This window comes from Alligator mississippiensis, chromosome 3, assembly GCF_030867095.1.
Source record: "Alligator mississippiensis isolate rAllMis1 chromosome 3, rAllMis1, whole genome shotgun sequence".
NCBI lineage: Eukaryota > Metazoa > Chordata > Crocodylia > Alligatoridae > Alligator > Alligator mississippiensis.
The window spans coordinates 133,154,796-133,182,208 of record NC_081826.1 but is presented as its reverse complement, the minus strand read 5'-3'; the positions used below and the strand labels follow the sequence as shown (position 1 = coordinate 133,182,208).

The 27,413-nt window shown below is 44.7% G+C and overlaps 1 protein-coding gene across 1 annotated transcript in view; it reads left to right on the top strand.

The window, feature by feature from the left end:
• The window catches only part of GCNT2 (glucosaminyl (N-acetyl) transferase 2 (I blood group)), a 75,832-nt gene that overhangs the window by 6,846 nt on the left and 41,573 nt on the right, over positions 1–27,413 (top strand). The window contains exon 2 of the mRNA XM_059724437.1: positions 24,797–25,968. Within this exon, the coding sequence (XP_059580420.1) occupies positions 25,047–25,968 (922 nt within the window). The 5' untranslated portion in view covers positions 24,797–25,046. The remainder of the gene's footprint in view (positions 1–24,796; positions 25,969–27,413) is intronic.

Below are 27,413 nucleotides of genomic sequence, written 5' to 3'. Positions count from 1 at the left end.
TGGGACTGTCTTGTCAGGTCTAAGTTTCAAGAATCCCTAGGTGCCACATCCAAATAGTTCTCATTGGTGCCTTAATTTGGGTGCTTACCCAAGGAGGATGAGACAAGTCACTAGGGTTACAGGCCTAGGATCCTCCCACAGGAAATGGAAGTTGTTAGCCACATCTAAAAGATGATCCAGAGCACCAAGGTATTGGACGGGGAGTGTCTAGAGCTAGGCAATAAGAAATGCATCTGAACTTACCTCCCACCAGACTTATACCCCTGTTTCAGGACTGCACATTAGATGTTTCATCATCTGAGCCCAGAGCATGAGGGCAAGCATCTAACTTAGACTGACAGAAGCATTGTGTTGAATGCAAAGCTCAGCACCATAAGACAATTTTCACTCCCAAGCATGACTGATAAAAGTGGCAGTGGCAGCAGCAGCCATCTTTTACACAATAAACTAGTGATTTGAGCACTCAAAGTGAGACCTGCGTTGTAAGCCATTCTCACAGAAATGGGATTTAAACTCACACTTCCCACTTCTCAGAAGAGTGCCCTAGCCAGCAGGGTATAAGCTAGTATAGGAATGAGGGCACCCTCCACCCCTTTGGTTGAAGTGGGACTATGGGCAGTGAAGAGTACAGGACTCTTGGAGGCAAAAGGAGAACAAAAAGAGGAAACTAAACTTTGTAGGCCATTAAGAATAATAAAAAGTCCCTTTTCAAATATATAGGGAGGATGAAAAAGGCACCAGGAAATGTGGGGTCCTAGCAAGATGCGCTGGGCAATCTGGTGGTTGCACCAGAGGTGGTTGCGCTCTTTAACAAATTCTTCACCTCCGTTTTCTTGTGCAGGGACCGGGACTCCCCCACCGTGTTTCAAGACAGACTCGAGGGGAATGCCTCAAGACCTAAGGTTGAGGAGGACCGGGTTAGAGTGCTTCTGGAGTGGCTGGACGTGTTCAAGCCAGCAGGTCCAGATGCTCTCCACCCCAGGGTGTTGAGGGAGCTAGCAGGGGTTATTGCAGGGCCCTTGGCACAGCTTTACGAGCAGGATGCAGGTGTTGCCGTGGATGTAGTCTTTCTGGACTTCAGCAAGGCATTTGACACTGTCGACCACCCCATCCTCATTAAAAAACTAGGCAACTGTGGCATCGATGTCTACACAGTCAGGTGGATTGCAAGTTGGCTGAAGGGTCGTACTCAGAGGGTGGTGGTGGATGGGTCATATTTGACCTGGGGGGAAGTGGGCAGCGGAGTCCCCCAGGGCTCGGTCCTTGGGCCCGCGCTGTTCAATTTCTTTATCAGCGATTTGGACGATGGGGTGAAAAGCAACCTGTTCAAATTTGCTGATGATACCAAAATTTGGGGTGAGGTGGGCATGCTAGTAGGGAGGGAAAGACTGCAGAAAGACCTGGATAGGTTGCAGGGGTGGGCTAACAAAAACAGGATGCATTTCAATATGGACAAGTGCAGGGTGCTGCACTTGGGCAGTAGTAACCAGCAGCACACTTGTAAGATGGGAAACTCCCTTCTTGAGAGCACGGAGGCAGAAAGGGATCTTGGAGTCATCATTGACTCCAAGATGAACATGGGCCAACAATGCGAGGTCACAGTCGGCAGGGCCAACCGGACCTTATCGTGCATCCACAGGTGCATCTCAAGTAGGGCCAAGGAGGTGATCCTCCCCCTCTATGCAACACTGGTCAGGCCACAGCTGGAGGACTGTGTCCAGTTCTGGGCACCCCACTTCAAGAGGGATGTGGACAACATTGAGAGGGTCCAGAGGAGGGCCACCCACATGATCAGGAGTCAGCAGGGCAGACCCTACAATGAGAGGCTACGGGACCTGAACCTGTTCAGCCTTCACAAGAGAAGGCTGAAGGGGGACCTGGTGACCATCTATAAACTCACTAGAGGGGACCAGAAGGGTTTGGGGGAGACCTTGTTCCCCCTAGTGCCCCCCAGCAAAACAAGGAATAACGGCCGCAAGTTGTTGGAGAGTAGGTTTAGATTAGACATCCGTAAGAACTACTTCAACGTCAGGGCGGCTAGGATCTGGAACCAACTTCCAAGGGAAGTGGTGCTGGCTCCTACCCTGGGGGTCTTTAAGAAGAGGCTTGATGCCTACCTGGCTGGGGTCATATGAGCCCAGTTTTCCTCCTGCCCAGACAGGGGGTCGGACTTAAAGATCTACAAGGTCCCTTCCGACCCTACTTCTATGATTCTATGAAGAAAGATATCTCCCTGCAGGGGAGTGGGTACGGGGGCAGAATGGGAGGGGGAGGCCCTAGATTCTGACCCGTTCTGTTTTTTAATAAATTAGTCTTAGTTACTTCTGTTTTTTAATAAATTGTAAAACACGCACACAGCCCTGGCCTTCCTTTTGTCCTCAGTCCTCTCCTATTTGCTTCAATGGGACTGCACAGGGAAGTAACAGGTAAAGGAGGAGGTGTTCACAGGAAGTCACTAGTATCTAAAATAGCTAAGAATACCAACTGGAAAGCAGGTGATATATTGTCCCTGCCTGCCTAGAAGCATAAAGCGTGCCCTGATTAAAACCATTAGCAAGTCCTTCAGCTCAGCGGTCACTGCACCTGTATTATTTTTATATTTTGGGCCAGGACAATAGGACTTTTTTTTCCAGCTTACATTTTTAAAACTCAAATCACAACCATGCTGTGACATGGCAGCAGTTCTGCATAACTGAGTTCACGCCTCTGTAGGGCAATAATCAACAGCAGCCTGCTTCCTGAAGAACAAGGTTACCCAATGGGTTAATCTGCGCAGAGCCACGCTACAATTTGCCATGGAGTCAGTTAGTTACCATATCCAGCATTGGTGCAGTTCTTATCAACAAGGGGCCCCAGCGCAGGAAAGCATACATAGTCAGGGCGGCTCATTAATGCTTAAATGCTGTTTTGAACGGAGACTATAATGAACCTACAGAGTGGCTCTTATTTTTTCTTTAATGGTCATTTGAAGTGAAATACTGAGGGCCCTGTAATATGAGACTGTCCTATAATACAGTCTCCATTTACCCGCAGAACACTTACAAAACAAGTGGCAGCAACAGAGACTTCTTCCACATTGAAATGAAGCTCCTCTGAACCAGCCCCAGAACAAACGAGCTACTTATGATTCCTTTATGACTCTCCCATTTTAACCCTGCTTGCTCAGTGAAAACTGTTGCAGCTCCAAATGTACTTGTACCAGAAAAAAATACCACTTCTTATTCTGACAGACAGATCTAGGTAGACATGTTAAAAGAGATGCCAGTGAAGGAAGGATTTGAAATGCTTTAATTTTTATTCCATCGATAGCATGCTGCCATATAGCCCCCCCGCCAAAACTGGCTTAGATTTTGCTGAATCTGATGCTATTGTACTGCCACACTGCTGCAGGTGGTCACAGGGATCCTATTGTCCATTTTGGACAGCAGTCCCTAGAGTCTTCTGCAGAGCTTCTGGGGGAAGCTAAGGACTATGGCAAGCCATTGGGCTGGCAAACTCCCTATTCAAGTTGGTAAACCTGCTGAAGCGCCTTCGTGACTCAGCCACTGAAGCACCCTCATGACCCAGCCTGCCCCGTCAGCATCTACATGTGCATTGCTGCAGAATAAGGATAGTACTTGTGTTTACTGAGGAGTTAATGAGTTTACTCCATTCTAGTAGGAATGCAGGTCTAGACACTGAGACATTTACTGCACAACTAATTAGGCTACTCAGCAGTAAATGTCTTGTGTAGACACACCCATTATGTTTGTCTACACTCTTCATTGACATTAGTTTTCAAGGAACCAGGCAAGAGATGATGCAAAGTGCCAGGAGAGCTTCAGGGAATTCTAATTGTCATTAGTGACCAAAACATTTGGCAAACCTTCTGAGATGCTTCTCTTTTTTCTGCCTCTCAGTTTCCAATCCTTCTCTCATCCAATTAGAACTCTTTCCCCTTAACTCGCCCATCTCATCCTCTAAAGCCTCCCTTCTTGGACAACACAAATGTTATGTCTTCATGGCAGAGTTTTCCTGAGTCTGGACACCCAAATATAGACACTTAGGTAAGCCTAGCCCACCTGTAAACGTGTAGAATGGAGCCATGCTCAACTCCCATACAACTAGCCACATCCACTTTTGCACTGCAATAGGCTGGGTTAGGCATTAGGATTTGAAGAGTGCAAGCTACCTTAGGGTTCTTTGCACCTGAATATACTGAGCCACTTGGGGAAGTTTGAAAAAGGCAGTGGAAGAACACCATGTGGAAGAGCTCTTAGCCTGATGATACATTTAACTGAGGCACATTCAGCTCCCGCCATGCTCCTTGCTTCTGTCTGCATCAGCTGCCAACCCATGGATTCAGACTATGGCTAGCAGCTGGATGACAATAGAAGAGTAGGGTAGAGGGCATTGCAGGAATGGTTTTTAGTCCTCAGGGTGTTGTGGTGGGTCACAGGGAGGAGATCAGGCAGGCCAGATGCTGACATAGCAGTGCAGAGACATCTAATAACTGATGTAGATTCTCCATGCACAAACTAGCAATTCTTGTGCAGGCTAACTAACCTAAAACAATGGAGTTATATTAGTACAGAGGGAGCTTGTCTTTACCATCCAGGACCACATAAGGCATGTAAACGTGTCAAATATAAAAGGCACTACTGTACTCAATTGTTATCATGGCTTTAGATCACAAAAGCAAATACATGAGAACACCACCATGGAAAACACTGGCAAAACACATGATACCAGGGTGTTAAGGATATCTCTAGTATTTACCTACTTGTACAAGGGACCGCATTGTCTCTAATAATACACTTATAAAATTAAGCATTATTTCTCACTGCTATTCAAATTACCTTAGCTAACCTTTACCATAACTCATGAAACCATGCCATGAAGTCACAATGTGTGTCAGAAAAAAGTTTTTATAACATAGAACCCTAGCAGAACAGTGGGAAGCGTGCATTTGGTTGGTTTATGATAATCTGGCACTACCCACAAAAGCTATTCAAATATGTGTGGCCAGTGCTGTGTTCTGCACATCTAGACTAATAAGAGTGAGTGTGTTCTTTCAGACTGAGTTAAAGACACTGCTGGTTGGCAGGCCTTATGCAAGCAGTTTGAAAGTGTACCTGTTATCACTGGGGCTGTGTCCAGACAAACCAGGGAGGAGGGGGAGGAAGCTTTGAATGCCTACATACTTGTCTTACAAAGTGACATGCCTGAGAAAAGGTCATCCTGGGTAGTATTGTAACATGCCTTTCAACATATGTGCTAATGCTTTTATGTAATTATAGAAGAGCTTTACATTCCTTTAAAAAACTTTAGTAAACTTCCAGGGTCTGATTAGTCACACATATTGCAAAACTAACCCATTTATTAACAAATAAAAAAGAATTAAAATTACAAATACTGTATGAAAACATTTTCAAGCATCCCTGCTGCTGCTAGTTAGTCAAAAAGCCCCACATGCAGTGTGAAAGGGCACCAGGGAACCACAAAATCTCATCTTGTAGATAGTGAAACTGGAGACTACAGCAGATACAGCTTCATATCAACAGAGACAGAGCAAGAACTAGACAAGCCAAGAGATATGGTGCCTCTGAGGAGGTGTAGAGCATTGAAAAAAACAGTGCTAAGACCAGCAGAATATTATGAAAGAGGAAAGGAGGCATACAAGGAAACAGAGCAAGTGCAAGGACAAAAAAATGGAAACATGCAGGAAGGCTAGATGTTGAAGTTGCTTCCAGGGTAGGAAACCACGCAGCTATTATTAAGCAACTGAACATTTACAGGGGAAATTCCAAAACAAGAGATGAGCCGTTTAAAGCAAGAGCAGGGAAGTGCTCACAGCTGGGGCTGAACAGAAAAGCATTTAAAAAAAAATCCTCAAGAGCCCAAACTTCTCTTCAATGCTACATTTCAGTGAAACATGAGCTGGTGTAACTTGAATTGAATACCAGCCCAACACAGATGTCAGAAGTACAGGCTGCAATCAAGAAACTGAAAAATGAGCAATGATGGAGGGATGGATGGACAAGTAGAGTCATTACTGTGCAGTCATTTAGTATTTGTATAAACAAGGACTAAATGACAGAGCGGTAATCGGAGTTCCTGTGCAGTAGCAGCCCCTAGGCTCATTACCATCATGCTTCCTGCCACGCGATGCTACTGCGCAGTAGTAACCAGCTTCTCATGTAGATGCAGCCAGTGTAAAGGAGACAGCAGATGCAAAGCTTAAAGAAAAACAGGATGAATTCATGCCCCAGAATTCCTTTGTAGACCAGATCCTGCTGATTCCAGAAAGTCATAGAAGAATGCATAGAATGGTAAGCTCCCTCAGATTTCATTTATTTTCAAAAGGCACTTGACAGCTTGAATGGACATACACTATGAAATATCTTTCTGTCCTAAGGAACTCCCACGAAAATTGTCCACTTCAGCAAGGCCATGCACAAAAATGCACAAAAATGCAAGACAAGGTTCTTTGGGTGAATCTGATATCTTTTATCAGACGAACTTAAATAGTTGGAAAACAATTATTAAGCAAGCTTTTGGGTTCAAAAACCCTTCATCAGGCTAAGGAAGTTTCAGCAGTTGGTGTGTGCTCTTCCTGGATGGAATGAAAAGTAAAGAAGCCAGCGGCTGGGCTAGTATGCATACAAGACAGGTAGTCAGTGAAAATGTAGATTGAGGAGTCAATGGGTGAGAGACAGGTGGGGGGGAAAGGGGGGGGATGAAAGTGGAGAGATACCTGGGGAGTCAGATGTCAGGCAGGTTATAACATGTCATAAATCCAATGTCTGTATTTAGTCCATGATTTTTAGTATCCAGGAGGTTGATGAAGTGGAGTTCATAGGCTCGTCTCTGAGAAGTGTTGTGTAAGTTTCCTTTGAGGATCAGGACTGAGAGGTTGGAGAGAGAGTGGTTTTCTTGTGAGAAATGTGCCCCCACCGGTAACCGGGTATTTCTGTCTTTGATAGATTTCCGGTGTGCATTCATTCTGGTGCGCAGTTGTTGTTTGGTCTCTCCCTCTCCTCCGTATTTTCCATCAAGGTATTTGGTGCATTGGATGAGATATGTTACATTTCTGGAGGTACAGCTGTAAGATCCTGGGATGCTGATGGCTCTGTTGTGGGGTGTAGTAATAGTGGGGGTGGTGGAGATGTGTTGGCAGGTTTTGCATTTCTTGTCATGGCACGGTCTGGATCCTTTTGGTGTGCTCTGGGCTTAAGGAAGTTTGCTTCTGGTGATGAGGTTAGTGAGGTTCGGTGCTTGTTTGAAGGCTAGGATGGGTGGCTCTGGGAAGATCTTTTTAAGAATAGGGTCTCTTTCTAGTATGGGTTGCAATTGTTTGAGGATTTTCCATACGGGTTCCAGGGAGGGGTGATACGTCATAACCAGCGGTGTGTGATTTGTGGGGGGTTTTCTTCTGTACCGCAGCAGTTCTTCACGTGGTATCCAGGTGGCTCTTTCAAACGTGCAATCTATCTCTCTGGAGGAGTGTCCTTGTTGGGTGAAAGCCTTTTTAAGACTTTCACTCACAAAGACACTCTCATGGACCCAGAGGGACAGACTTTCATCTTCAGCTCCCTCTGTGCAAAAATGAAGTTTATTTCTGACCTATGGGGGCTTTTTACCATCTTGTACCATCTACACTTTTCCCAAAGCCTGACGAAGAGACTTTGATTCCTGAACGCTTGCAGAAAAGGACAATTTTCTTGCCATTTTCCAGTTGGTCTAATAAAAGGTATAATTTTGGAACCAAGAGTTCTAGTTTTTTGTATGTCTTTTTAAGATTGGTGAGGTGGCAATCCCAGGTGCTCTCTTCAGTACAAATGTGGTGGTATCTGAGGGCTTGGCTGTATATCACGGCTTTTTTGGTGTGTTTAGGGTGATTGCTGGTTCTGTGCAGATATGTATGTTGGTCTGTGGGTTTCTTGTATAATGTGGTCTGTAATTTATCATTCTGGATACTGATCATCGTGTCTAAAAAGGACATGTTGGTGTTGGAGTATTCTAGAGAAAGCTGGATGGAGGGGTGATGATTGTTGAATTTCTGATGAAACTCAATCAGAGATTGTAGTTTTTCAGTCCAAATGATGAAGATGTCATTGATATATCTTAAGTATAACAAGGGTTTGATGGTGCAGTTCTTGAGGAAGTCTTCTTCCAGGTGGCTCATAAATAGGTTGGCATACTGTGGGGCCATTTTAGTGCCCATAGTGTTACCAGATTTGCCCATTACTTTGGGGTGTGCTCATTTATTAGGGATAGTTTCTAGGGTCTTAGTAATTCTGTCAATGTGCTGCTTGTGTTACTATACGGAGCTCTATCTCTCCCTTCTGCAAGCCCTCACCCCCAATGGAGCTATCTTGCAGGACTCAATCTCAGTGGGGCTGGGTTCCTCCAGTCCCCAAATCAGTCATACAAGCAAACACACACAAATTAACGTGACACGCCTGACCCGGCTGGGCTGATCAGCATGGACAGGCTGACACCCTCATATGCCAAGAATCAGTTCATCAGAGCAACAATACACTGCAGTCAGACACAAGCACACGGGTAAACAGAATCCCTCTGAATCTGGCTGGGTGTCCAGCTGATACCCTCATGGGCCAGCATTCAGTTCATAAGGGCACGTCTGAGTCAAACTGGGTCAATCAGCCTGTACAAGCTGATCCCCTTATGTGTTTCAAACTCAGCACATCCCAATCTTTGGCTTCTTGATGAGCAGACCCCACAGTATTTCTGGGCTTCACAGGGATCTTTAGCTTAGGTAAAAGAAGCGTTGCTGCAGAGCACAGAAGGAAAGAGAAGCAGAGAAGGAAAAATATACCCAGTTACTACCAGTTTGACTATAAAAGTTATTTATTGCTAAGCATATGAAAAATATAATGGTACTAGTAGTAATTGACATGCAAAAGAAAAACAAACACAAACAACTACAATACTACCCTGGTTTCACTAAGTATTTGGGGAAACTTAGCTCAAGCTTAACTAATACAGTTCAGGTTCAGAAATTTATGCCTAGAGTGAAAAGAGAGAGAGAGCGAGAGCTGGGATCTCACCAGTCCAGGGTACTCGGGCTGCAAAGCTGACAGGCACAGTCCTTGAAGGGAGATGATCTGTTCTTCCTGCGTCCCAAGAACAACAGGGGATGGTGTCAGCACAGGAGTTTTTCTTCTTTCTTTCTCTCCTTCCTTCTTCTTCTTCTAGAAGCACACACACTTTTTACAGATTTTTATACCCTCAGTTCAGCTGCTTCAAAGCATCCTTAATTGTGTAAATCATTGTCTTTTCTATTGACAAGGGGTTATCTGGTTTGGAACATCTCAAGAAACTGACTGATAATCAGGAAACACTTAAGATTAGGGAGTAACCAAATACTTGGGAGCCAGCTTGAGATTCCTATGGATGGCAGATATACTGATGGGATATCTCATGGTTTCTTCAGAAACAATAGATAGCTTGCAGCATCAGGATTTTGGATTTTTACTTGTTGTGCACAAGGCTCAGCTTAGCATGACTTTTCCAGATCTTACTATAGTCTTTTAACAGACTTAAAGCAATTATTGGGGTGTTCATAACCTTTTGTGGAGAGGACTCCCACCAGTCGTCTTGGGAAAAGTATGACAACACTTGTGATTAGGGTTCCAACGGGCTGGACGTTGTGATGAACCCTTAACCATTGTTCAAATGTTGCCCATACCCACTCTGACTCGGTCTCTTGCCTCAGCATTCCCTAACCCGGAAACTGAGTTTTAGTCAATCAAGTTTAAATAGGCCTCCCATAGTGGGACTGGGGAATGTATGGCCTGAGATGCCTATTAAACTTAGAGGTGCGTGTGTGTCTTGGGGGGGAAAAGTCCTTAGTAAATCCAGATTAAAACTGGTCTGATAAATGCTGAGCTGAGTGTGTGTGAACATGGGTTGATTAACATTTGGAGCACAGATTCCCCATCATGCAGTGCTCCCCTGCTTCTCTGGTCCCAGAATTCACTGCAGTCTCTGCTTCAGGCTTTCTGTTCTCCATCTCTCATGTAAATGAATGGTCATCTGGTTCCGTCTCGGATGCAAATGAGACCTAGAGCAGTTGGTTCACTCTTGTCACCCTTATCTTGAGGGTCTTAGGTGTGTCTCTCACTGCATCTTAATCAGTTTCATTTAGGTAGAGGAGGGGAGGGAGGGGAGGTGAGTCCTTTGTGAGTCAGACAGACTGCATCCTGTGCCAGGGTTGCCCAAGAACACACAGCTGAGACGTAACAATAGCTGTTCCCATCATCTAGAGGAAGTGTTGATTATTAAAAGTGAAATTGTTGTGTGTGAGGATGAGGTGTATAAGGTCAGTAATATCTTTGGGCCTGTATTCTGAGTGGTAATCTTGTTCCTGTAGATATGTAAGGCAGGCTTGGATGCCATCCTGGTGTGGGATGTTGGTATATAGGCTGGTAACGTCCATGGTGGCTAGGACTGTGTTGCTGGGAAGGTGGTCTATGTTTTTAAGTTTCCATAGCAAGTCTGTAGTGTCTTGTACAAAACTTGCTCTGTGGGTGACAAGCGGTTTTAGGATTGATTCAACGAAACCTGATATTTCCTCAGTTAGGGTCCCATGATTGGATATGATAAGTCTGCCAGGGTTCCCTTGTTCGTGGATTTTAGGGAGCATGTAAAAAGTCCCTGGGTTAGGTAGTAGGGAGATCAAGGTCTGTAGTTTTTCTTGTAGTCTTGAGGGAAATGATTTGATGGTATTGTTGAGTTTCTTGGTGAAAAGGGGAGTAGGATCTTCTTGTACTTCTTTGTAGTAGGTGGTGCCAGGGAGCTGTCTGTTGGCTTCTTTTATGTAGTCTTCACAGTTTAGGATGACTATGGCTCCTCCTTTGTCTGCTGGTTTTATTACTATTTGGTGGTTAGATCTTAGAGATTCTATGGCCTTCCTCTCTGGTAGAGAGAGGTTGTTATGGTGGCGTGTGTTGCTGATTATTTCATTGCTCATTCTTACCCTGAAGCAGTCAATGTACAGTCAAGGTTAGGGTTTCGTCCACTGTGAGGTGTCCAATCTGATTTTTGGGGGGTTTTTTGGTGTTGATCTTTTCCTGAATGTTGTCAGAGGATGAGTTGTTGGGAGTGGGTTCAGTTTGGTCATGGAAATATTCCTTGAGGTGGAGGCGTCAGAAGAATTCTTCTAGTTCTCCACATTGAAGTATTTTATTAGGGTATTTTTCTGGACAGAAATTTAAGCCTTTAGAAAGGACAGATTTTTCAGTTTTGGTAAGCGTGTGTGTGGAGAGATTGATAATATTTGTGGGTTGGTCGCTGCTTGCAGTTTTATCAAGTCTGAGGTTGGAATGTTGTAAGGTGTTGGTGTTGTTCCTCTGATGGTTGTTTTGTGTCTGGGGAGCTTGTTCTTGGAGTAATTGTTCCATTTCTTCTTTTTATGTAGGATGAATGTTGTAGAAAGTTTTTTGTAGTCTCTTTGTATCCATTGTATATTGTTAGGGAAGATGATTGGATTTCTGTCTTTTAAGTTGTTGTAGTATGTGGTGATTTCCTTCCTGAGTTGGTCTCTTTTGGAGTACAGTAGGTAAGTAGATGATTTCTAATTTTCTCTGAAGTTCTTCTGCATAGCTGTGAAGTATATTTGGAGTTGTGTGTAGTAGTCAGAGGATTGTAGATGTTTAGTCCTCGGGGAATGAAGCTGTGTTTCTTGCAAAGGCTTAGAAAATATATGTAGCTGTTGAGTTTGGCTTCTTTCTTTTTCATGTTGTTACAAAAATGCAAAATATTCTCTAATGGTGAAAAACAGACAATAGGTTTCAGTATAGATACTGGTGCAAAACAGGGCAGTGTTTTCACTCTGCTGCTGTTTGGGACTGCCATGAATTGACTGATGGAAAAAATATATAAGCAATGCAAGCAGTGGCAAAATACATGTGTATGGCAAATACCTAGAAGGCCTAGATGCTGCTGCTGACATAGTGCTAGTGAGGAACACCTCAGAAAAAGCTACAGAGACAGGCAACGTGGCAGAAGTTCCAGGCCAAGCAGGGCTCAAAGTCAGTTATGCCAGAGTAAAAATCCTTGAAAGGCAAATGCTGAGCAGTAACCACCCACCAAAAGAAAAAATTGTCAAGCGTGGAACAATTACCTTGCCTAGTTAAATCCATTCTAGCCAGTGGAGAACACAGAAAGTGACATCAAGGATGAGATAGGCATCTATAGTATTTTTAATGATGAGACATGTGATGCAGATAACTCAACATTATTTTGGACAGGAGCTTGAAATAAAACACTAGGCATTAATATAACTCTGTAGCAATTGCTCTGGAGCCCACTGATCAGCCCTTGTTCCCATTCAGTCACACCAGGAAATACAAATTGGCTCTGTTGGCTCTGGATTTAGGATCCAGATACCTTGTTGCGGGAGGATGGACCCACCCTCAGACTGACTATGACCTTTCCATTCGATAACAGGCAAATTTATTGATACACATGATAACAAAAAAGAAGCAATACAAACAATCAAGCAATTTTATATATTTACCAAATCCTAGGGCTGTTATCAAAGTCAAAGTACATCTGGCCAGGATGTAGTCTCTACTCTGAGGCTCTTTCTTAGGTGTCAGATGTCAGCACGTTAGCAGTCTGGAGGTGGGACGCTGAGGGCCACACCAGTAGGGTGGATGAGACGGGCTGGTAGTATGCCCTCCATCCATGGTGGCCTCGGGGGCCCTTCCCAGGAGACAGGGATGGGAACCCCTCTCACGGACCTTCTCAGAGAGGAGGATGGGGAGGAGGAGAAACCAGGGATGGGACCCAGGAGGAACCTGGGCAGAGGACGAGGAAAATGAGATGGACCCTTTGTTACTCTCAAGTTCTCTGCTTTTGTATTCTCCTTCCCTCCTGATGACTCCTGATGACTCTTGATCTGTGGCTACCTCTGGTTGGTTGTCTCTGTGTGGTTGTCACAGTCCATGTAGTTTATCACATGCACACATACTAATTTGGTCCTTCCAGGCCTTCTCCTAATTTGGTCTGTTCCCCCAAAACCGGGACTCCGGTACAAAGTCAGTGTACAAAGTCAGTAATATCTTTGGGTCTGTATTCTGAGTTGTAATCTTGTTCCTGTAGATACGTAAGGCAAGCTTGGATGCCATCCTGGTGTGGGATGTTGGCATATAGGCTGGTAACATCCATGGTGGCCAGGAGGGTGTTGCTGGGAAGGTGGTCTATGTTTTTAAGTTTCGGTAGAAAGTCTGTAGTGTCTTGTACAAAACTTGCTCTGTGGGTGACTAGAGGTTTTAGGATTGATTCAACAAAACCTGATATTTCCTCAGTTAGGGTCCCATGGTTGGATATGCTTAATACTTTTGAACAGGTAGTCAAGCATCAACACAATAAACACATCTGAGCATCAACTTAGATAACCCAGGTAAGTTGAGGTAGCAATACCATAGACATACACAGGCAACAATACAGATAAGTTCCGATAATAGGCAATAAACACATATAGTCAATAAAGACAGATAAACCCATATATACTCCCTTAAGGAGTACCCATAACTATATTAATTTGTACTGTACAAAACAGCAACAATCACAAAATATGGGGATGCGCTCAGCACCCCACAGGGTATTCCCTGGAGCCCCTCCCCTTTAGGGCCCCAGGATGTGGACATGCTCCCTCCCACAATGGAGGAGGGTGGAGGCTGCAGACCCTCCTCTCCCAAACCTGCCTCCCCTGTGAGACCCGCTTCCCTAGCAACTCCTGTTCCCGCTCTGAAGCAGCTAAGGCTCATCCCCTGGCGGCCAGTCCTGCAAGGGCCTCTCTCCGGTGGCACCTCTGGCTCCTCTCAATGGCCTGGTGCCCTGTACTGGGCACGCAGAACACTCCTATGGGAGCTAAGCCCTTACTGGCTCCGCCCTTCTCTTTCACGGGCCCTTCTCTGGGCTCTGGGCCTAGAGCTGGGGCTAACTTGAGCAGCCTTGAACTGCTCCCAGGGCCAGCTCTCCGTGCACCAACTTGCGCACTATGTGGGGCCTGCCTTGAGCTGCTCCCAGGGCCGGCTCTCTGTGTACCGGTCTGCACAGTGGGTGGGGACCAAGCAGCCTTGAGCTGCTCCCAAGCCCAGCTCTCCGTGTGCTGATCCATGCACCGCCTACCCAGCTGCTTGCTGGGTTTGCAGTCTCAAGCCACCTTGAGCAGCTCCTAGGGCCTGATCACAATGCGCCGATCCATGCACCACTGAGGTTTAGGCAGGGTGCCAAGGACGATCATCTCTGGAGCTCCTCTCTCCTCACTGTATCTCTCTCTCCCAGCGTGCTGAGCATGCTCTCCTTTTATATGCTTCAGGGGCTCTACCCCAAAGTTCTCTGGGCCGGGCAGGGCGCAGTCTCAAACCAGGTCCAGACTGCTCCTTGCTCCCTCCCTTTGGGAAAAGGACGTGGGCTTGCTTACCCTGGCTTACTTCTGATTGGTGGATGGGCTCCACCAATCAGAATTACAGAATCACGAGTCCAGGACTCATCCAGAGCTCAAAAGGTAAGTCTGCTACACTATATACTGGGCAATGCTTGTTTGTTGTTCCAACCAGATGCTTGGTGCTATTGTAGCACTACCAGTGCCCCTTCATACTGTAAAAAGCTGGAAATATGCCACGGGGTAGGGCTTACCCAGCTGGCCATGGAAACCAGACATGCTGTCTGCACAGGAAGGGCCTGGTCTTCCTGAGGATCCCATAATTTTACTCTGTGTTCCCAATCTCTGCACAAATTCTGGCAATTAATATAACTGCATTGCATTACTATTTCTACTATAAAAAACTAAAATACAAATCAAATACAAGCAAAGCAAGAAAGAAAGGAAGGAAGGGAAAAAACAAAAAGGATAACAAAATGAACAATCAGTCCAGCCTTCTCAATTTTTGGCATGGCTGAACTCTGTGAGACCTTGGAGGCGATGCTCTGCATGATGCACCATTTCTTGTAGCCACTCTGCATGTATTTCATAGCCTATCAAGAAGCTTTGCTTTACATTTCGTAGTCTAGCCCAGTTGATATCATAATTACTTATAGCAATAGCATTTTACAAACACAGAGCACAATCACTACACATAACACAGCCAAGCTCGATTCCTTTCTGTTCCAAGCTTAGGTCATGATACTTCAGTGGTGATTCACACATCCTGCAAAGCACAAAGACAAAAAGAGAGTGGCTCACCCCTCTTGGTTAATTCACTCTCAGCTTGTACAATGTGGCTGACTTTGCTTGACCTATAGTTAGGCTGCACTTAACCAAAAAAATCCCCCTTCTTGCTCCTTGTAGAGGCTGCTTTTACAGCACTGCTCTCTTTCCAAAGTGTCAGGTTTCAAGGTGTATCCTGCCACACATCTCTTTTCCTTGGCCTTCACAAAGGGTTTTTCTGTTGGGGTATGTTCCCCACAGCCTTTTCCCAATACAGGGTAACCCGCAAGGCAGTGGGAGCTAGGTTCCCTATCCTCGCCCCTGCCCTTTCCCCAGGGTGGTTATTATGCGGCATTTTGCAGAGACTACCCCCCTACAAGTAGTTCCACCACCCTAACCACATCCAGGAGGGTGGCAATTTCAGGTCATACCCAGAACCAATCTCTCCACTCTCCTCCTCTGGTCTTTTTCACTCCTCATAGGCACAATCTCTCACTTCGGGGCTTCTTGGCCCCTCCTTGGGCCAGCTGAAATCTCAGGCTCCTGGTTCTGGCAGCTTTAACAGTGGACTTCCCTCTGTGCCCCTTCTCTGAACTACCAGACCATTTGGTCTTCTAGGGCACTGCAGACCCTTCATCAGATCTCTCTCTCTCTCTCTCTCTCTCTCTCTCTCCCCCGGCTCCTCTCAGCCTCTGGACCCATCCCGCTCTATTCTCTCCTAACCTGACCACACCTGGGCTCCAAGTCACTAACTCCTGCTCACACACCTTCCATCCAGACTGTGAGTTTCTGGCTTTCCATGCTCTTACAAATTTTCCCTGAGCTCTGCTCCTTAGCACCCACTCTCAATTCCTCCCTGTGCTCTGTGAGTCTGTTCTCAAACCCCTCTCCATAGATCTTTCACGTTCCAGCAGGTCTCTCTGGAGTCTCTTAACTCTGATGGCAATACTTTCTCCTGCAGACCTTTCTTTCTAGCAGCTTTCTGGAATTCCCACACTTCCCTCTAGGTCTTACCTAACTTCCAGCTTTCCTTTCCTTGACAGATTAATCATATCCTTCCTGAGCTGCAGGCTTCACAATTCATTCTCATCAGTGGCCCCTTCTTGCCTTGCTCTTTGCAAACCAATCCATCCAGAAAATCTTGGTCTCTCTCTTTCTCTCTGTCTGACAGCTGTACAATCTGTGCTGGCCTTGCTTTCTACAAACCAAAAACAATCTCTGTCTATAATAACCCGCCTAATATCTGACTCCCCATGTAAACCCTCCACTTCTTACCAGCTATTCTCATTCCCTTCCTCCCCACTCCTATCTCTCATCCTTTGACTACAACTACTTTCATTCCCCCTTCCCCCTCCCCCCTGCCCCACCTGTCTCACCTATTGACCAACCCAATTTACATTTTAACTGACTGGCTTTCTTGCATACCTCCTGGCCTCTGACAGCACAGACCATCTGCAGATGCGTCCTCAGCCTCACGAAGGGTGTTTCTGCTCAAAAGCTTGCTAAGAAGAATTTTTCCAACTATTTGATTTGGTCTAATAAAAGATATTGGATTTACCCAAAGAACCTTGTCTTCCTATGTCCTTAGACCAACACGGCTACAACCTACACCTCTGAAAACTGTTGCTGCAGTGTCTTCAAGTGGCAGTACTTATGCAAAATTAGTATAGTAGTCCACTAGAATCCTTAGGTGATTGTGTCTTCCTAAATATATGTATGTAATTTCCAATTTTTTGCCCACAGAATTGCAGTTTATGGTGTTATTGGTTCTTATTGCTGGGCATCCTTATGCTTCTGCCATGTTTTACACCCCCTCACCATTTCTTCAATATCACTATTCATCTGTGGCCAGAAAAAAAAACCATCCCCAGGTCTACTTTTTTATTTGGTTATTCCTGAGTGCCTTTCTTGTATCTTTCCAATATTTTTCTTCTTATCACTGTGAGAACCATGATCTGTGTATTTTCATGAATACGTCCAAGAGCTGATGTTTATAATGAGAATATGCTGGTGAGAAATGCTGACTTTTTTCTTGTTTGTGAATAACTTGTATCACTGCTTTCAATATTTCATCTTTAGTTTTCTGTCCCTCCTTCAGCTCATATATCTGGAGATATAGTTCATCATGATTTTATCATTTTCACATGTATGTTTACTGTTTGTTTCAGATCATCAAGCTGTGTACTGTCTGGTAAGCTCTTGAGAGTGTGTCTGCTGTCACCAATTGGGGTCCAAATGGCTGGAACTCCAAAGTCATATTATACTTCTGTAATTTGAGAAGCAGGCACTGTGTTCTTGGGAATGCTTCTCATATTCCTTTTCTGTATATTTGCAGTGGTGGTTTGTGATCTTTTCCTGCTGTGAATCTACACCTATATAATAAGTTGTGAAATGTTGTACACATATAGGCCAAATCTAGTGCCTCATTTTCAATTTGTGCATATCTCTTCTCTGTGTCTGTCTCAGTTCTTGATGTATATGATACTGTCAGCCTATCAGTTCCATGATGCTATGGGCACTGACAGAAGTGACATTTGTCACGTGATTGGCTCCTTGAAAGCACTCTACAGCTGTGCCTGACAAGTTATGGCTGCAGAGCACTTTTAAAGTGTCCAATTGCATGACAGAGTAACCTCCATATAATGAGGGTTCAGATGAAAGTGCCTTCATTAACTTCTGTCTGTTCAAGTGTTCAAGGCTGGGCTGCATTAGCCCAGCCCCACCCCCAGTACTGTCTGTAGGATGGGAGTAGGGAGAAGGGAGGAGAGGGAACTGTAGGCCTGGGTTTACCCAGCCTGTACTAGAGGGGGTGTTAGATTAGAGCTCCCCAGTACCAGAGCTGAGAGCAGGTGGGGGGTGAGGCAGGGGAGAGAGGCTGTAGACACGCAACTCCTCCTGGATCAGCTCCAAGGTAGAGCTTGAGTCCCCACACCCTGACCCAACAGTAAATATCTGTGGGGTTGAGGAGGTCACTGTGACTCCTGGTGCTGTCTGTGAATCACTATGAGTTACAGCGGGGAGCTGCGTGTCTGTCAGTGCCCTGACAGATGACAAGTGAACTGAGTCTGTGACCCCGCAAGCAGGGTGGGGGATGAAAGAAAGGGGTTGTCTGGTCTGAGAGACCAGAGTTTGTTAGCAAGTGTATAGCGCATGAGGCAGATATTGTAAAGGGTCTGAGTGGCCAGTGGGCCTTTGTACAGGTGTACGGGCTGCATGGGTGTGGTTTTTGTAAAGGTTATAGTTTTCTTTGTAGAGTGATACTCAGAGTGTAGATGTATATAACCTTATATATAGATATAGATATAGATATATATTTTTCCAAAAAAATAAAAATGTCTGTCAGTGCCCTATAACAGTATTGCTCCCAGAAGTTCATTTGAGGTATCTAGTAGAGCTTTTAATGTCTTTTAAATGGGTCAAAAAATGTCAACCAGATTGATTTAAGTCAGTTTTAAGTCTTTAAACTCTTTGAATGCTCTCCCTGCCAAACCCATTTTATGCTCTTGTAAAAGACATGTCTTAGGTGTGTCTTGTAGTGTTATATATTATTCTGCTTGCATAATTCAACAGGCCTAGCAATCTTTGAATTCCAGTTTTATCTTCTGGTCTTGGCATATTCAGTATTGCCTGAATCTTTGATCCATCAGGCAAGATTCCCTTTGTAGTCAGTCTCTCCCCCAAACATGTTGTTTCATGTTTGAAGACAACATTTGTCCTCAGTTGATTTGAGGTTGTTAGCTCTTGCAATTTCCAGTGCTTTTCTCAGTCCCTCCTAATGTTCAGTGGTAATATTACCTCAAACAGTTATGTCTTCAATGTATATTCTTCACATCTGCTAAGCCTTCTCATATATGTCTTATTTAGGAGCTGAACATATTCTTAAAAGGAGTCTTTGAAAGCAGTATCTCCCAAATAGTGTGTTGAAGGTGAGGATCTTGGAGCTATCATGGTACAAGGAGATCTGCCAAAATCCTATGAAGCATTCTCATTTAATGTAAAATTTGGCTTCAGCCACTTCTGACAATCATCCCTTTCTTGTAAGTAAATGAAAGTGTTCTCTTTTTATTTCTCTGTTCAGCTCCCTTGAGCTTATTGCCAGCTGTAGTTCTCCCCCTTTTTTCTATAATTATTAAAAAGTAAACTCAATCCATTGGTTGTTCTGTTCTCCAAAGGATACTGTGTATGGTCACATTTTGCAGCTTCTCTTTTGGTCTCTCTCTTAAAGCATGTGGACCTGTTATCTTTGTCCAAGGCATTCATAAATTAATGACAGCAACCGTAAGTGTGGGAAAGAATGCTGCCAAGCTGGCAAGCACAGAATATATTGTAAACTTAAAATAAAAGTATACATTCATTGCTATTAGCAGATTCAACAGAAAGTAACTGTAGATTCACACATACAGATTCAACATATTTCCCATACCCTATAGGAGCATGTGTGTGTCATGTACCACTGGTTTTTCATTTCCTGTTAACTGTATCTTTCATGTTAATGGCAGAATCAAGTTTCCTGTGAATACCACATGTGAATACCAGATGATACTATTAATAGTTTTAAATGTGGTTCCATACTATTTTTCTGCTTCTCTTTGGCAAACATTCTCTCAAGTACACTGAATGCTTCACACGTGTACAGGCCCAAGGCAGACAGTGTACCTTTGCATACCATCACACACTTTTTTTTTGTCACTCTCCTTTTCTATTATAGGGTCGGTGCAGACTCTCCTACTGTTGGGACTGCCACTCCTTTATAATCCGACACAGACACTTTTGATAGTCTCACCTTTATGTGTTCCATACTCCTCTCTGAGTTTCTGTTACTGCATTTACTTATGCCCTATTGTCTATCCTGTAGGTCACATAAGTGCCATTTGCATGTGTTTTAATTAGTTAGTCTTTTAAATCTGGGAATCCAAACTTAAAAAACTTAAGATAGGAGCTTAAGAACAGCTCCTATTCTTCACTGGAGGAGCCAGTTTCTGCACTTACTGCGTGCACTTCCCTCCTTTCTCTGCACAATGTCAGGTTTATTACAGTTTCTGCAGAGCTGTGTGCCAATTATCACATAGTCTGCATTGTTTGCTGCAACCTCTAGTTCTGTCCCTGCCCAGTTTACTTCCTATTAACTTTTCCCATGAACTGTACTTAGCAGTCAAGTTTTGTGTGAAGTATTCTTCTAGGGTTTGTATTTGCTTGTGATTAATCCATCACTAGGCATATATACATTGCCCTTTCTAGTATCAGAACCTGCTCCCTCAGTAATTGCTCACGGATTTTTTTAATCCTTACATCCCAGGACAATATGGTAATCTGCTACGCTATAAGAGAGTTGCTTAGTGTTCCATAGTCACACGATCGATTTTCAGTTTCAGGTCAGTAATAAACTCCTCCGCTTTTTTCCTTTTCTTCTGTGTTCTCATCCTGAGCATTTACCTCTCCTAAATGATATTTTTTCTAGGAGCACAATGATCCTCAAGCATTTTCATTATTCCTGCAAGACTTTTCTCTCTCCCTTTTCACTTCTGCATAGATGGCATTATACACATCCAGTGTTTCATTGCCTCCTCCTCTTAAGAGAAGAGCAATCTTTTCCTTATCCTTTAATTGATCTGCCCCAGCAGCTTTCATAGACAGCTCAAACTGTTGTTTGAACTTTTTTCCAGGCATATGCCACAGTCTCCTTGATGGTCGGAGAGCATGGGAGATATGTCTGTGAGGGAGGGGGAGGGTGGAGAGGGGGAAGTGTCACTTATAGTGTCACAGATCCTGCTGCAACCATTCTGGAAAGAAGCAGACAGAAGTGACAATTTTCACCCAATCTGGCCCCTGAAAGTGCTCTACAGCCATAAGCAAACACAAGTGCATGGCTGAAGAGCACTTTAAAAGGGATCCCACAAAAATATGAACCCTCATTACAGGAGGGTTCAGATGAAGGCACTCACAAGTGGAACATCCTTAGTAACCTTTGTCTTGCTGGAAGCAGGGCTTATCTGGCACAGCCCAGTACTGCTCCCTGCGCTGTTTTCAGAATGGGAGGTAGGGAAGGAGCATCTCTGCATCCTCTTTTGTCGGCTCATATCAAGCATAGCCCTATGCTTGCCTGGCACGATAAATACCATGATCACCATGGTGGCTTCCTAGTCACACCCAGGGAAGACTGCTCTGCTGGCATGGGATAGTACCTGCATAGGTAATGCATAGTTAACCTTGGCTTTTTCTCCATTGTATGGGAATGGGAGACTCCTCCCTAGCTTGCTCCTGGGGCCTTATGGCTAAGGGCAAGCAAAACTCAGGGGCACACAAACCCGACGTCTCTGGGCTTGGGTCTGCAAGTAGGATGCCCACCAAAGGATTTGGGAACATCTAAAGCCCCAGATTGGGGTGGAGGATGTTTGCCGGTAGTAGGGCCACATATGGTTCTGGACTGACTCATGGTTTTGGAATTTGTTTTGGCTAATTTGGCTTGGAATATGGGAAAAAAAAAAATGTTTAAGTCTCTGCTGCCTCTTTCCCCTCTCTCCCAACTCCCATGCTGACTCAGGATGGGAGGGAGGTCTGTTCTAGAGTTTCCCCAGGAGTGCTGAAGTGGGGAGGGGGGTGGATTGGACCCCCCACCTTGGAGGGGCTCCAATCCACTTGCTCCACCCTCTAGCACCGGCTGGGCAACCCTAGAACAGACCGCCCTCCCATCCTGAGCAAGCATGGGAGCTGGGAGAGTGGGCTAGGGGAAGAGGCTGCAGAGATGCAGCCTCTCTTCCTGGATCAGCTACAAGTTGGAGCTCAGTCTCCCACTTTTCCAACCCAACAGCTAATGTCTGTTGGATTGGGAAGATCAATCTAGCTCACAGGTGAGCAATTATTTCACTTCACTTGCTGAGTTTTGGCGAGCTGTCAAAGGCCATACATATAAAATCTTTCAGAAGAAATAATTTTAACAAATTATAGATAGCAAACAAATCATATACTAAAAATCAAACATCTCCTATAATATTTTAATTTTATTTCAAAAAATATTTTTTTCTTGATTTGTGTATTTTTGAGTAGTATATATAGAGGCAATTGCATAAGAGCTCAAAATAAAGTTTTACTCTTGTATATTGTGTGTGGGAGCCATGTGGGGAGGTGGGCATGTGGGTGGTAGATATAAGGAGTGGGTAAAGGGGTACATGTAGGAGGGATGGGAGTGCATGTGTGTGTCGGGGCAGCATGTGTGTGTGGGGATATGTGTCGTGCAGCAGATGCCCAGCCAGGTGAGGGGGAAGCTACAGCCAGACAGCTCCTGCCCCAGCACATGGGGCTCCAGCTTCATCTCCCAGCCACTTTCTACCCACTCCACCCACCCAGTATGATGACCAGTCACCTGCAGGCAGTCAAGTGGATGGAAGATGGCTGGGAGCTGGCATCAGCTGGTCCTGGCTGGGCATCTGTTGCCCAGTGTGTGTCCCCATGGCTTCCCTGCACTACCTGCTGCCCAGAGCAGCACAGTAGGGGCAGGAAGAGAAGAAGGAGCCTCTGGAAGCGCAGGGAGCTGAGCAGTACCCAGACAGCTATGGCACCAGTCCTGCCAGGAAGCTGTGCACACTGTCAGGGGCTGAGGCGGTGCTGCCTAGTGGTCATGGGGAAGATGCAGGCAGGAGTGTGGCACAGGCTGTCAGGTAGAAGCAGGCTGGGGTTAGCCCCATGTGGAGATCCATGAGGCTGGATCCAATCTGTTGCCAGGCTGGAACTGGCCCATGGACTGTATTTTGCCCATCCCTGGTCTAACTCATGACACTTTCTGCAAAGTGCCATGAGTTGGACCCGGAAGCTGCACTTTTGTGTGCACTTTCAGCTCTTGCACTTGGTCACCAGTACATGGTCCCTGCCACTCTTGGTACCATGTGATATTTCTAAAGGTGAACCATGTGGTGCAGATAAGTTTTTATTATGGACAGGAACTTTATATACAGAACTATATACAGAGAGGAGGACACTCCACAGAGCACTCCACAGAGGACCCTGGTGATGAGCCTTTGTTTAACCATACCAGGCAATACAAGCTAGCCCAATCCTAAGACTCCTTCTAGAGATGTTACATTGCCTGGATCCTCTGTATATCCAGCAGGAATATCCAATTACTCAAAAGTACAGCATACATAGCATTCACTACACATAGCACTGTGTGGAAATCAAAGACATGTTCAAGTTAAATTAGTTTAGTTTACCCCAGTGAAGTAATATACAGCTGTGAACACTGGAGACTGACCAAAATGTTATGCACAAAATTATATGTTTTTGAAAATGCATTCCTACAAAAGATGCTGGGAACGGGATAGAAAGACTTCGTCACTAATGAAGTGACCTTACAAATTATCAACCAGCAGTTTGTCTCTGCCAAAACTGAGGGTAAATGCATTTAAAGTGTTCACTCTAGATGTTCATTCCTTTGAAAGAGCTTCCCATCAGTTTAGTCTGTGTTTGTACAGCACCTAGCATGAAGGTGTCCTGTCTCTGAGATATTACTATGGCCATGGCTCTGAGACTATGCAGAGAGATAGTTAGGCATGTAAGTCTGAAGTCAGTCAGAAGTCAGAGTAGATGTGCAGCTTTATAGACTAACTAAATAATTTTATATATAATAATAATATTTATAATATAATGATATATATGGGGAAGTGGGGAGAGAGAGAGAGCATGCACAAGCCTACAGATCTTAACCCCTGACTTAAGTTTTGCATTTTTCCCCTCAAGTATCACAAGCCAAGCATGGGGAAAAATCGGGGTAAACTTTAACTGGATGCTGAAGCAGGACACAATCTTGCCAATGAGAAAATACCTTTCCTTTCCTCACCACCGCCTGCCCTCTTGCCTGTGAACAGGGAACAACAGAGGCCAAAAATCTCCTTCGCCAGATACCCTTTCCCTTTGTATACATTATTAGCCTCTAGAACTAATAATATGAGATGTTTGGGAGAATGCTTAATGCTGGTTCCAGTATAACTGGGTAATAGTGTAGCTGACTAACCCGATTAGAATGAGAACAGTATATGAGGAAATAGGCATGCAAATTTGCTAATGTTGTAATTCCAATGTTAATGTGTTTCTGTTAGTAATCAATATAAAAACAACTAAAATTAAACAGTAGCTACATGTTTAAATCAATGCCTCCTTCCCCCTCCCCCCACAACCCCTTCCTGCTCTCCTGGAATCTTTCTTGGAACAAAAGGAGGCGGGAGAAGAGTGGAAATGAGTATTCTCTCAGTCTGTCTGGCTAAAATGCTTCCATTTGTGTAAAATACTTAAATATTTACTGGGACAGAGACAGAATGAGAATGATCAACTGCTTTGTGGTACAGGTACTCGCCTGTCAGACCAAAGTTCTAGTCTCTGCCTCAATCCTTGAGTATTTAAGTGCTGGCACACCTAACCTAACCTATTCCTGCTAGTGACTTTTGACTCAACGTCATTATATCATGAACAAATCCTTCATAGTTATAAAAGTTACTAATGAGGAACTGAAAAATCTGGATGGGTTAAAAGAAATATCTTCCTGGGATATCAAGTGAAATAACTGCATTGTTTATAGGACATTTTTACAGGCACGTGAGGCATTCTGAACTATCTAACCCTATATTTTCTTTTTCCAACCAGTCACTTGAATGATGTCTCGTTAACTGGAGAGCCCAGTACAACAGCTTTGACCTGTTCACTAGCCACCGTTGATGCCAATTTAGAAAAGATGATGTGCAGCATAAAGAGAACAACCACGTATCAGAATTAGCAGCACTTCTGCAGCAAGCATCAAGAAGCGATGACTCTAAAACAATAAGCCAGCAGAGCAAGTTGTCAGATGACTTTGGGTTTGCAGTAATTTAAGTAGGAAAAACATCTTTAAGGAACAATGCATTCAAAATTGCACTTGTTCTTTGCTGTTCTTGTTCTTACTGTTGCAGTTTCTGTCATTGTTTATATTGTTAATTTACATAAGCACAGATCCCTTAGGAGGTTAGACCTCTCAGAAAGTCCTGTTTTAGCCAGAGCCTGTGATGCCCTTATTGACGAGAAGGCATTTTTTGTACAAAAAAATACTTTAATTACATCATTTGGGAAATCTAACTGCAGTGAGTATTTGATCCAAAATCACTATATAACGCACCCTCTCTCTGCAGAGGAAGCTGTATTTCCTTTAGCTTATATCATGACTTTACATAAAGAATTTGAGACTTTTGAGAGGCTCTTCAGGGCTATTTATATGCCCCAAAATGTGTACTGTATCCATGTGGACAAGAAGGCACCAGCTCAGTTTAAGCAAGATGTGGAGAAGTTAGTGAGCTGTTTCCCTAATGCTTTTCTTGCCTCCCAAATGGAGCTAGTGGTTTATGCTGGCGTATCTCGACTTCAGGCTGATCTGAACTGCATGAAAGACCTCCTGGAATCAAGGGTGCAGTGGAAATATGTTCTCAATGTGTGCGGGCAAGATTTCCCCTTAAAGACCAACAGAGAAATAGTTCAGTATCTGAAAGGATGTAAAGGGAAAAACATCACCCCTGGAAGATTGCCTCCTCCTCACGTTATCAGAAGGACCAAATATGTCTACAGAGAACAAATATACAGTGTCTTTTCTTTTATGCTGTGGACCTTTGTACGGAAAGCACCACCTCCACACAGTCTGACCATTTACTTTGGCTCTGCTTATATCGCTGTCACAAGGGAATTTACTGAGTTTGTTCTGAAAGACCAACAAGCCATTGATTTACTCGCCTGGTCCAAGGACACATACAGCCCAGATGAGCATTTCTGGGTGACACTCAATAGGATACCAGGTATGTCTGCTGTCTCTGCCCTCCTAAGTAAGTGCTTTTTATTAACAGACCTGCCACACAGTGAACAAAATGGCTTATTTTCTTTTCAGTCACTTTAAATACAAATGGGGGATGGGGGATTGGGGATGGCGGGAGAAAGATTTCCTTATACTTTCTGGCAATCATAGAAATTATTCCTGCAAGTTGGGTGCTGAGTATTAAAAAAGAAGAGGTACAAATTGATCCAGTTTACATTACAGATTAAGCTAATATAAACATTTTTAGAAAGTGCATTTCCCAGTTCCTGCAGTTGGATAGGCAGAAGCAGACATTTGCAACTTCATAGCGTCACTTTGATTCAATGGGGCCTTTATGGAGATGTAAAAGTCAGGTCATGCATATACAGTAAGAGCAGATCCAGAAATGTAACATGAAAAGAGTATGCCAAGGGAAGTCCTCTCTCACCCTTCTCCCCCTGCCTCTGGATTTCACACAACACCATGCACAGCAGCAGAAGTAACCAGCAGATGTGGACACTGACAGTGTGTGTCATGGAGTACAAAGTGTTCTCGAAATTGTAGTTTTCTAGAGTGGGAGTGGAGTTCACTACTGCTGGGAGGACACTTTCACCCCATTTTTTGCTGTCAAGACCCATGTTGGGAGGGCAAAGAAATGCTGATTTCAGTGGCAAAATATAGGGTCCATTATTTTCCCACCAACAGCAAACTCTACTGCTGCTCTACAAAACTGAAGATTCTAGAATGCCTTGTGTTCCATGATGCATGCTACCTGTTCCAGCTGTTTCCTACAGCCAAAAAGTGTAGGTAGAGCACGGGACAGGAGGATGAGGCACCACCACCCTGTCCTAATTTAGGCCAGAGGTGGGCAAAATATGGCCTTTGGGCTGAATCCAACCCACAGAGGAACTTTGTCTGGCCCACAGTGGGTTCCTTGATCCCACCTGGGAAACTAAGCCCGCTGGGGGACGGGGGCACGACCGCCACTGCTGGCCCGCTGAGCAAATCTTGCAAAGCCAGCGGATCATGGCACTCAAGGGAGCCCGCCCCAGCCCCAGCCCTGGTAAAATCTGTGGGCAAGGAAGGAGCCCCCCAGGGAGCGCTTGCCTGCCTCTACACAAATGCCAGGAGCTTGGGGAATAAGCAGGAGGAGCTCATCCTCCTGCTCAGTGCAAACAATTACGATGTCATAGGGATCACGGAGACCTGGTGGGACTCCACCCATGACTGGACCACGGGGATAGATGGCTATACCCTGTACAGGAGGGATCGTGTAGAGAAAAGGGGCGGGGGTGTAGCTCTCTATGTTAAGGAAAGCTACGCGTCCCTGCAAGCCAATATTGGCGACCAGGGTGGATGGCTGGAGACCCTCTGGGTTAAAATCCGTGGGGAACACGGCACAGGGGACACAATGGTGGGAGTCTATTACAGACCTCCCACCCAAAGTCC